This window comes from Euprymna scolopes, chromosome 40 (genome assembly GCF_053919585.1).
Source record: "Euprymna scolopes isolate OS-2025 chromosome 40, ASM5391958v1, whole genome shotgun sequence".
Lineage (NCBI taxonomy): Eukaryota > Metazoa > Mollusca > Cephalopoda > Sepiida > Sepiolidae > Euprymna > Euprymna scolopes.
The window spans coordinates 3,678,750-3,692,321 of NC_136521.1; the positions used below are offsets into that span (position 1 = coordinate 3,678,750).

The 13,572-nt window shown below is 30.3% G+C and overlaps 1 protein-coding gene across 1 annotated transcript in view; it reads left to right on the forward strand.

Moving 5' to 3' along the window:
- The first annotated feature begins 207 nt into the window (after nt 1-207).
- The window catches only part of LOC145265298 (S-crystallin SL20-1-like), a 31,663-nt gene continuing 18,298 nt past the window's right edge, over nt 208-13,572 (forward strand). Inside the window, exon 1 of the mRNA XM_080121075.1 lies at nt 208-340. Within this exon, the coding sequence (XP_079977201.1) occupies nt 208-340 (133 nt within the window). The remainder of the gene's footprint in view (nt 341-13,572) is intronic.

Here is a 13,572-nt window from a genome sequence, read left to right on the forward strand (position 1 = left end):
TAAGTCCACTGAACGGATATTACTAAATAGACGTCCTTGGACAGGTAAGCGTCGTTTACCTGTTAATTAGCGTTAACAAATTGATTTCTCCGAGAGTATAAATTCGTGGTTGGTTTGTGTTTCAACCGTCAGAGAAGACTTACAGTCACTCGAAAAACCACTGCTCGTTCTCTTGTTGGTAGCGTTCAAGCCCAAAACCACTCCACCATGCCTAACTACACCCTCCATTACTTCAATGGCCGCGGACGTGCCGAGATCCTTCGTATGATGATGGCCATGGCTGGCGTCAAATACATGGACAAGAGATACGAATTCTCCGACTGGGATCGTTGCAGGAATGGTAAGATGTTCTCTTTTGAATTTTTCATTAATCTACAAAAAATAGAGAGAAATGTTGTTTAGAATGTAGATATTTATATACAACTTTTTAAAAATACGTAGTTAGTTTTTTACAAGTATTTTTCTTCGAAAGTTTTTATCATCAACTTAGTGTTAATTATTAATGACTAGTGCGACCTGTGGAAATTCCACAGCTGCGTCTGTCATATGTATTTGTACCTTATTTACCATGCCTCCCCACGGGACAGAGTTATACACCAGGGTCGTTTTTTAACGTGGAGAAAAGGTACAAAAATAAAAATTGTCTCAGTCGTGAAATAGAAGTGCAGCATCTAAAGAACAGATACTACACTTTGATCTTGTCCCGAAGGCCAAGAAGAACATATGTATGTCATGTGTATTTGTAGCCCTTTTGTTAAAACTGTAAAAGTATTCGTCTAAGAAATCTGGTTATTACGGTTTATCTCCAATAACCTGATAGAAGTCTCTAATATATTTCCATTCTATGGAGGCCCGGCGCGAACGAGAACCTCACGATATCATTATATCATCTCTAGAACAGGTACTACCTTTGGATCCTAGCAATAAGAACAAGAAAATATTTTAGTTTTATGTATGGCCCAAAAGCTACATCACTCTTTTATTTAAATGTTTTGGTTTTTTTCCATTGTGTCTTCCGTGATCGGGAGATCCAATTTGTTAAAAGAAAGACGATGGAAAGAGATAAATACTAAGAACATTAAATTAGCGTACCTATATACTTTTTTATGTTCATAGTATGTTATCACCTGTCCCCACCCTTTTTAATAAATAGGATTTCTCTCCTTGACAAGGTTCAAAAGAGATTCGTCAACCTGATAGGTCCTGAACTATCATCTAAGCTTCAGCCTCTGTCCCATCGACGAAATGTTGCATCCCTCTGCCTGTTCTACAAGTACTTTAACGGTGAATGCTCTGACGAACTGCAACCACTTGTGCCCCCTCGACGTGAATACCCCAACAAACCCAACAAGCAGCTAAATCCCACCCCTTCACAGTAGAAATCCGTAGGTGTAAGAAGGCCTTCTACTCCAATAGTTTCTTCCCTAGAACTGCTAGACTTTGGAACTCCCTTCTGGGATTCTGTTTTTCCAACTGTACTGACATGCAGAAGTTCAAGTGTAATGTGAACATATATAATGTTACTCATCTCTCTTCATAATACTCCTGGCACGTATGTCCCCGATAGTAACCTCCGACTTCAAAGTGGCACTGTGCTTTTTTGGGAGGTGAAAATAGAATTTAAAAAAAGGATATCCTGATTGGATAATTTATTATCTGGAAATCGTGACACATTATTATTTTTTGTTGTTCTTCGGACAATTGATTTTATCTTGAGTGTCATTTGCACAACGTTTCGATCGAACTATCATCTAAGCTTCAGCCTCTGTCCCATCGACGAAATGTTGGATCCCTCTGCCTGTTCTACAAGTACTTTAATGGTGAATGCTCTGACGAATACAAACACTTATACTCCCTCGACGTGAATACGCCCGACAAACCCGACAAGCAGCTAAATCCCACCCCTTCACAGTAGAGATCCCTAGGTATAAGAAAGCTTTCTACTCCAACCATTTCTTCCCCAGAACTGCTAGACTTTGGAACTCCCTTCCGGGATTCTGCTTTTCCAACTGTACTGACATGCAGAAGTTCAAGTGTAATATGACCAGACATCTTGCTACTCATCTCTCTTCATAATACCCCTGCAACTTATGTCCGCGATAGTAAACCCCTACTTCTAGGCCTTGTCTGGGATGAAAAGGGATCTCCTGATTTGATAATTTATAATCTGGAAATCGTGACACCTTATTATTATTATTATTATTATTATTATTATTATTATTATTATTATTATTATTATTATTTGGATTCTTCGCACTATTGATCTCATCTTGAGTGTCATTTGCACAACGTTTCGATCGATATAACCTCCGACCGATTTCAAGATTTCCATCTGTAATTACTTACCCATTAATTTCAAATAGAAAAAAAAATTCTACAATCAAAATTATATTCGTCTCTGTTGTGGTGAAGTAATGTCCTCATTAATTTAAGCTGAAATAAAGATAAAAAATAAAACTATTAATTTTTATGATTTTTTTTATTAACTAGCAGGGGTATCCGGCGTTGCCCGGGCGTGGAGAGGTTTTATAGTAAGAGTATTCATCAACGAAATCCTAAAATAAAAAAAATGTTCAAATCCCCCTAAAAAGAAATGGAAATAGCATCGAGTACCCGTGCGGTCGCAAAAAAAAATAAATAAATATATAAATATTAATAATAATGAAAAAATAAATAAATAATTGATCAAGGGATCCCTAAAAAAATTAACCAACCTCCTTAGAAAAATGAAAATGGCAGCAGATACCTGTGCGAGCGCAAAAAAAAGTAGTAGGCAGGCAAACAGGCTCGAACCTGTAACGCTAAGAGCAAAAAGGAGGTGAAAAAAATGGAAACTGTTTAGTCGTCTCGCCCACGTGACTTGTGCCGATTGCCTTATGCGTACGCCGACGTCGTGAATGTCTTTGCAAAAATGTCGCCGAAAAAGTGACTCCTCCTTGTAGAAAACAGTTGACGGGGATAGAATGAATGTTTTGGGCCAATTTTTGGATATTTGTCAGCCAAGAGACTGAGCTATCAAGCGATATCAATTTTGTCAGTGATTGTCACGTGTGTCAAAAGTTTTAGCGAGGTATACAAACATACATAAAAAAGGCTTCCTTCAGTCTTGACAGTCTATGGATACCCACTGTAAGGGTGCCTTCGCGTGAAATTTTTGTAGCAAGTGTTGCGCAATCGCCAACCACACCTCTTCTGAGTCGACATTGTTAAATACCAGTGGCAAGTGGAGGCTCAGGGCGACTGGAAACAAATGCCGCGATAAGCACATGGTCACCAATCTGGTACTAGCCAGGCTCAACGTTGCTTAATTTCGGTGATCTGACGAGAACCAGTGTGTCAACGCGATTATGCCGTACATACACACACACACACACACACACACACACACACGAACAGACAGGTGAGATTTATATAAAAGATTTATAGGAATTTAATATCATTATAATTATTTCTGATGAGCTAGAGAAAAAAAATACATATTATAATTCTCGTAGCATAAATTTATTACGATTTTTCATTGATTTGTATTTATTGTATTTGATTAATTAGTTTAACAAAACAAACTGGACATTCATGCGTTTAATGTATAATTCTTTTTATTTTTATATAATGCATTTGAAGTTTGATCTCAAAAAATAAACAATTTATGTGAAAATGTTCGTATCTGATAAAACAAACATTATTTGTCATCGGATGACACCAAACATAGTGTTTTAATAATAATAGTCAATCTTTTGGGTTTCGACTACAATTGCCTGTATAATTTACTTAACAATCAGTCATTTCAAATTTCATGTTTTTTGGTCAAATAATTACCAAGTACACCGGACTGGGTGTACTTTTATACTATTAATACTTTTATAGCCAAAATAATTTGTCATTTATTTGGTAAATACAGCAGTTCTTTAGAGGCGATGTAGTGTCATTAAGAATACAGTTGAAAAGAAAACAAATATACACCCATATGTAACACAAATATTACTGGTCATCGGTTGACATTATTCATGAATTCCTAATCGTAGCAGTCAATTGTAGAAAAAGTTAGATGATATGTCATTTCTTTTTTGTTTTTTGTTTGTTTTTTTTTTGTTTTTTTTTCTTTTCCGGATTTTCCTTGCGTTATAATACATCATAATCACATATTTTTATTTAATTTCTTTACCTTACAAGTTTGGCCCAGTATTTATCTGCATAGTACACATGTATAATACATTTAAAAGTCATTCCTTTTAAATGGCACGCTATTTAGTCAAAAAATAATTAAGTACACTGGACATACATTCGTATGTCACAATATTAGTACAGTTATATAATACATTTGAAGCTTCGTACGTCACCAATATTAGTACAATTATATAATACATTTGAAGCTTCGTACGTCATCAATATTAGTACAGTTATATAATACATTTTAAGCTTCGTACGTCATCAATATTAGTACAAGTATATAATACATTTGAAGCTTCGTACGTCATCAATATTAGCACAGTTATATAATACATTTGAAGCTTCGTACGTCATCAATATTAGTACAGTTATATAATATATTTGAAACTTCGTACGTCACCAATATTAGTACAATTATATAATACATTTGAAGCTTCGTACGTCATCAATATTAGTACAATTATATAATACATTTGAAGCTTCGTACGTCATCAATATTAGTACAATTATATAATACATTTGAAGCTTCGTACGTCACCAATATTAGTACAATTATATAATACATTTTAAGCTTCGTACGTCATCAATATTAGTACAGTTATATAATACATTTGAAGCTTCGTACGTCATCAATATTAGTACAATTATATAATACATTTGAAGCTTCGTACGTCATCAATATTAGTACAGTTATATAATACATTTGAAGCTTCGTACGTCACCAATATTAGTACAGTTATATAATACATTTTAAGCTTCGTACGTCATCAATATTAGTACAGTTATATAATACATTTGAAGCTTCGTACGTCACCAATATTAGTACAGTTATATAATACATTTTAAGCTTCGTACGTCATCAATATTAGTACAGTTATATAATACATTTGAAGCTTCGTACGTCATCAATATTAGTACAGTTATATAATACATTTGTAAGCTTCGTACGTCATCAATATTAGTACAATTATATAATACATTTGAAGCTTCGTACGTCATCAATATTAGTACAGTTATATAATACATTTGAAGCTTCGTACGTCACCAATATTAGTACAGTTATATAATACATTTTAAGCTTCGTACGTCATCAATATTAGTACAGTTATATAATACATTTGAAGCTTCGTACGTCATCAATATTAGTAAAATTATATAATACATTTGAAGCTTCGTGCGTCATCAATATTAGTACAATTATATAATACATTTGAAGCTTCGTACGTCATCAATATTAGTACAGTTATATAATACATTTTAAGCTTCGTACGTCATCAATATTAGAACAGTTATATAATACATTTGAAGCTTCGTACGTCATCAATATTAGTACAGTTATATAATACATTTTAAGCTTCGTACGTCATCAATATTAGAACAGTTATATAATACATTTGAAGCTTCGTACGTCATCAATATTAGAACAGTTATATAATACATTTGAAGCTTCGTACGTCATCAATATTAGTACAGTTATATAATACATTTGAAGCTTCGTACGTCATCAATATTAGAACAGTTATATAATACATTTGAAGCTTCGTACGTCATCAATATTAGAACAGTTATATAATACATTTGAAGCTTCGTACGTCATCAATATTAGTACAGTTATATAATACATTTTAAGCTTCGTACGTCATCAATATTAGAACAGTTATATAATACATTTGAAGCTTCGTACGTCATCAATATTAGAACAGTTATATAATACATTTGAAGCTTCGTACGTCATCAATATTAGTACAGTTATATAATACATTTGAAGCTTCGTACGTCATCAATATTAGTACAGTTATATAATACATTTGAAGCTTCGTACGTCACCAATATTAGTACAGTTATATAATACATTTTAAGCTTCGTACGTCATCAATATTAGTACAGTTATATAATACATTTGAAGCTTCGTACGTCATCAATATTAGTACAGTTATATAATACATTTGAAGCTTCGTACGTCATCAATATTAGTACAGTTATATAATACATTTGAAGCTTCGTACGTCATCAATATTAGTACAGTTATATAATACATTTGAAGCTTCGTACGTCATCAATATTAGTACAATTATATAATACATTTGAAGCTTCGTACGTCATCAATATTAGTACAATTATATAATACATTTGAAGCTTCGTACGTCATCAATATTAGTACAATTATATAATACATTTGAAGCTTCGTACGTCATCAATATTAGTACAGTTATATAATACATTTGAAGCTTCGTACGTCATCAATATTAGTACAGTTATATAATACATTTGAAGCTTCGTACGTCATCAATATTAGTAAAGTTATATAATACATTTGAAGCTTCGTACGTCATCAATATTAGTACAGTTATATAATACATTTTAAGCTTCGTACGTCATCAATATTAGTACAGTTATATAATACATTTGAAGCTTCGTACGTCATCAATATTAGAACAGTTATATAATACATTTGAAGCTTCGTACGTCATCAATATTAGTACAGTTATATAATACATTTGAAGCTTCGTACGTCATCAATATTAGTACAGTTATATAATACATTTGAAGCTTCGTACGTCATCAATATTAGTACAGTTATATAATACATTTGAAGCTTCGTACGTCATCAATATTAGTACAGTTATATAATACATTTGAAGCTTCGTACGTCATCAATATTAGTACAATTATATAATACATTTGAAGCTTCGTACGTCATCAATATTAGTACAATTATATAATACATTTGAAGCTTCGTACGTCATCAATATTAGTACAGTTATATAATACATTTGAAGCTTCGTACGTCATCAATATTAGTACAGTTATATAATACATTTGAAGCTTCGTACGTCATCAATATTAGTACAATTATATAATACATTTGAAGCTTCGTACGTCATCAATATTAGTAAAGTTATATAATACATTTGAAGCTTCGTACGTCATCAATATTAGTACAGTTATATAATACATTTTAAGCTTCGTACGTCATCAATATTAGTACAGTTATATAATACATTTGAAGCTTCGTACGTCATCAATATTAGAACAATTATATAATACATTTGAAGCTTCGTACGTCATCAATATTAGTACAGTTATATAATACATTTGAAGCTTCGTACGTCATCAATATTAGTACAGTTATATAATACATTTGAAGCTTCGTACGTCATCAATATTAGTACAGTTATATAATACATTTGAAGCTTCGTACGTCATCAATATTAGTACAGTTATATAATACATTTGAAGCTTCGTACGTCATCAATATTAGTACAATTATATAATACATTTGAAGCTTCGTACGTCATCAATATTAGTACAGTTATATAATACATTTGAAGCTTCGTACGTCATCAATATTAGTACAGTTATATAATACATTTGAAGCTTCGTACGTCATCAATATTAGTACAGTTATATAATACATTTGAAGCTTCGTACGTCATCAATATTAGTACAATTATATAATACATTTGAAGCTTCGTACGTCATCAATATTAGTACAATTATATAATACATTTGAAGCTTCGTACGTCATCAATATTAGAACAGTTATATAATACATTTGAAGCTTCGTACGTCATCAATATTAGTACAATTATATAATACATTTGAAGCTTCGTACGTCATCAATATTAGTACAGTTATATAATACATTTGAAGCTTCGTACGTCATCAATATTAGTACAGTTATATAATACATTTGAAGCTTCGTACGTCATCAATATTAGTAAAGTTATATAATACATTTGAAGCTTCGTACGTCATCAATATTAGTACAGTTATATAATACATTTTAAGCTTCGTACGTCATCAATATTAGAACAGTTATATAATACATTTGAAGCTTCGTACGTCATCAATATTAGAACAGTTATATAATACATTTGAAGCTTCGTACGTCATCAATATTAGTACAGTTATATAATACATTTGAAGCTTCGTACGTCATCAATATTAGTACAGTTATATAATACATTTGAAGCTTCGTACGTCATCAATATTAGAACAATTATATAATACATTTGAAGCTTCGTACGTCATCAATATTAGTACAGTTATATAATACATTTGAAGCTTCGTACGTCATCAATATTAGTACAGTTATATAATACATTTTAAGCTTCGTACGTCATCAATATTAGTACAGTTATATAATACATTTGAAGCTTCGTACGTCATCAATATTAGTACAGTTATATAATACATTTGAAGCTTCGTACGTCATCAATATAAGTACAGTTATATAATACATTTGAAGCTTCGTACGTCATCAATATTAGTACAGTTATATAATACATTTGAAGCTTCGTACGTCATCAATATTAGTACAGTTATATAATACATTTTAAGCTTCGTACGTCATCAATATTAGTACAATTATATAATACATTTGAAGCTTCGTACGTCATCAATATTAGTACAGTTATATAATACATTTGAAGCTTCATACGTCATCAATATTAGAACAGTTATATAATACATTTGAAGCTTCGTACGTCATCAATATTAGTACAGTTATATAATACATTTGAAGCTTCGTACGTCATCAATATTAGTACAGTTATATAATACATTTGAAGCTTCGTACGTCACCAATATTAGTACAGTTATATAATACATTTTAAGCTTCGTACGTCATCAATATTAGTACAATTATATAATACATTTGAAGCTTCGTACGTCATCAATATTAGAACAGTTATATAATACATTTGAAGCTTCGTACGTCATCAATATTAGTAAAGTTATATAATACATTTGAAGCTTCGTACGTCATCAATATTAGTACAGTTATATAATACATTTTAAGCTTCGTACGTCATCAATATTAGTACAGTTATATAATACATTTGAAGCTTCGTACGTCATCAATATTAGAACAGTTATATAATACATTTGAAGCTTCGTACGTCATCAATATTAGTACAGTTATATAATACATTTGAAGCTTCGTACGTCATCAATATTAGTACAGTTATATAATACATTTGAAGCTTCGTACGTCACCAATATTAGTACAGTTATATAATACATTTGAAGCTTCGTACGTCATCAATATTAGTACAGTTATATAATACATTTTAAGCTTCGTACGTCATCAATATTAGTACAATTATATAATACATTTGAAGCTTCGTACGTCATCAATATTAGAACAGTTATATAATACATTTGAAGCTTCGTACGTCATCAATATTAGTACAGTTATATAATACATTTGAAGCTTCGTACGTCATCAATATTAGTACAGTTATATAATACATTTGAAGCTTCGTACGTCATCAATATTAGAACAGTTATATAATACATTTGAAGCTTCGTACGTCATCAATATTAGAACAGTTATATAATACATTTGAAGCTTCGTACGTCATCAATATTAGTAAAGTTATATAATACATTTGAAGCTTCGTACGTCATCAATATTAGTACAGTTATATAATACATTTGAAGCTTCGTACGTCATCAATATTAGTACAGTTATATAATACATTTGAAGCTTCGTACGTCATCAATATTAGTAAAGTTATATAATACATTTGAAGCTTCGTACGTCATCAATATTAGTACAGTTATATAATACATTTTAAGCTTCGTACGTCATCAATATTAGTACAGTTATATAATACATTTGAAGCTTCGTACGTCATCAATATTAGAACAGTTATATAATACATTTGAAGCTTCGTACGTCATCAATATTAGTACAGTTATATAATACATTTGAAGCTTCGTACGTCATCAATATTAGTACAGTTATATAATACATTTGAAGCTTCGTACGTCATCAATATTAGTACAATTATATAATACATTTGAAGCTTCGTACGTCATCAATATTAGTACAATTATATAATACATTTGAAGCTTCGTACGTCATCAATATTAGTACAATTATATAATACATTTGAAGCTTCGTACGTCATCAATATTAGTACAATTATATAATACATTTGAAGCTTCGTACGTCATCAATATTAGTAAAGTTATATAATACATTTGAAGCTTCGTACGTCATCAATATTAGTACAGTTATATAATACATTTTAAGCTTCGTACGTCATCAATATTAGTACAGTTATATAATACATTTTAAGCTTCGTACGTCACTAATATTAGCACAATTATATAATACATTTTAAGCTTCGTACGTCATCAATATTAGTACAATTATATAATACATTTGAAGCTTCGTACGTCACCAATATTAGTACAATTATATAATACATTTTAAGCTTCGTACGTCATCAATATTAGTACAGTTATATAATACATTTGAAGCTTCGTACGTCATCAATATTAGTACAGTTATATAATACATTTGAAGCTTCGTACGTCATCAATATTAGTACAGTTATATAATACATTTGAAGCTTCGTACGTCATCAATATTAGTACAGTTATATAATACATTTGAAGCTTCTTACGTCATCAATATTAGTACAGTTATATAATACATTTGAAGCTTCGTACGTCATCAATATTAGTACAATTATATAATACATTTGAAGCTTCGTACGTCATCAATATTAGTACAATTATATAATACATTTGAAGCTTCGTACGTCATCAATATTAGTACAATTATATAATACATTTGAAGCTTCGTACGTCATCAATATTAGTACAGTTATATAATACATTTGAAGCTTCGTACGTCATCAATATTAGTACAGTTATATAATACATTTGAAGCTTCGTACGTCATCAATATTAGTACAGTTATATAATACATTTGAAGCTTCGTACGTCATCAATATTAGTACAGTTATATAATACATTTGAAGCTTCGTACGTCATCAATATTAGTACAGTTATATAATACATTTGAAGCTTCGTACGTCATCAATATTAGTACAGTTATATAATACATTTGAAGCTTCGTACGTCATCAATATTAGTACAGTTATATAATACATTTGAAGCTTCGTACGTCATCAATATTAGTACAGTTATATAATACATTTGAAGCTTCGTACGTCATCAATATTAGTACAGTTATATAATACATTTGAAGCTTCGTACGTCATCAATATTAGTACAGTTATATAATACATTTGAAGCTTCGTACGTCATCAATATTAGTACAGTTATATAATACATTTGAAGCTTCGTACGTCATCAATATTAGTACAGTTATATAATACATTTGAAGCTTCGTACGTCATCAATATTAGTACAGTTATATAATACATTTGAAGCTTCGTACGTCATCAATATGAGTACAATTATATAATACATTTTAAGCTTCGTACGTCATCAATATTAGTACAGTTATATAATACATTTGAAGCTTTGTACGTCATCAATATTAGTACAGTTATATAATACATTTGAAGCTTCGTACGTCACCAATATTAGTACAGTTATATAATACATTTGAAGCTTCGTACGTCATCAATATTAGTACAGTTATATAATACATTTGAAGCTTCGTACGTCACCAATATTAGTACAGTTATATAATACATTTGAAGCTTCGTACGTCATCAATATGAGTACAATTATATAATACATTTTAAGCTTCGTACGTCATCAATATTAGTACAGTTATATAATACATTTGAAGCTTTGTACGTCATCAATATTAGCACAATTATATAATACATTTGAAGCTTCGTACGTCACCAATATTAGTACAGTTATATAATACATTTGAAGCTTCGTACGTCATCAATATTACTACAGTTATATAATACATTTGAAGCTTCGTACGTCATCAATATTAGTACAATTATATAATACATTTGAAGCTTCGTACGTCACCAATATTAGTACAGTTATATAATACATTTGAAGCTTCGTACGTCATCAATATTAGTACAGTTATATAATACATTTGAAGCTTTGTACGTCATCAATATTAGTACAGTTATATAATACATTTGAAGCTTCGTACGTCACCAATATTAGTACAGTTATATAATACATTTGAAGCTTCGTACGTCATCAATATTAGTACAGTTATATAATACATTTGAAGCTTCGTACGTCATCAATATTAGTACAATTATATAATACATTTGAAGCTTCGTACGTCATCAATATTAGTACAGTTATATAATACATTTGAAGCTTCGTACGTCACCAATATTAGTACAGTTATATAATACATTTGAAGCTTCGTACGTCATCAATATTAGTACAGTTATATAATACATTTGAAGCTTTGTACGTCATCAATATTAGTACAGTTATATAATACATTTGAAGCTTCGTACGTCACCAATATTAGTACAGTTATATAATACATTTGAAGCTTCGTACGTCATCAATATTAGTACAGTTATATAATACATTTGAAGCTTCGTACGTCACCAATATTAGTACAGTTATATAATACATTTGAAGCTTCGTACGTCATCAATATGAGTACAATTATATAATACATTTGAAGCTTCGTACGTCATCAATATTAGTACAATTATATAATACATTTGAAGCTTCGTACGTCACCAATATTAGTACAGTTATATAATACATTTGAAGCTTCGTACGTCATCAATATTAGTACAGTTATATAATACATTTGAAGCTTCGTACGTCATCAATATTAGTACAGTTATATAATACATTTGAAGCTTCGTACGTCATCAATATTAGTACAGTTATATAATACATTTGAAGCTTCGTACGTCATCAATATTAGTACAGTTATATAATACATTTGAAGCTTCGTACGTCATCAATATTAGTACAGTTATATAATACATTTGAAGCTTCGTACGTCATCAATATTAGTACAGTTATATAATACATTTGAAGCTTCGTACGTCATCAATATTAGTACAATTATATAATACATTTGAAGCTTCGTACGTCATCAATATTAGTACAGTTATATAATACATTTGAAGCTTCGTACGTCATCAATATTAGTACAATTATATAATACATTTGAAGCTTCGTACGTCATCAATATTAGTACAATTATATAATACATTTTAAGCTTCGTACGTCATCAATATTAGTACAGTTATATAATACATTTGAAGCTTCGTACGTCATCAATATTAGTACAGTTATATAATACATTTGAAGCTTCGTACGTCATCAATATTAGTACAGTTATATAATACATTTTAAGCTTCGTACGTCATCAATATTAGTACAGTTATATAATACATTTGAAGCTTCGTACGTCATCAATATTAGTACAGTTATATAATACATTTTAAGCTTCGTACGTCATCAATATTAGTACAGTTATATAATACATTTTAAGCTTCGTACGTCATCAATATTAGTACAATTATATAATACATTTTAAGCTTCGTACGTCATCAATATTAGTACAGTTATATAATACATTTGAAGCTTCGTACGTCATCAATATTAGTACAGTTATATAATACATTTGAAGCTTCGTACGTCATCAATATTAGTACAATTATATAATACATTTGAAGC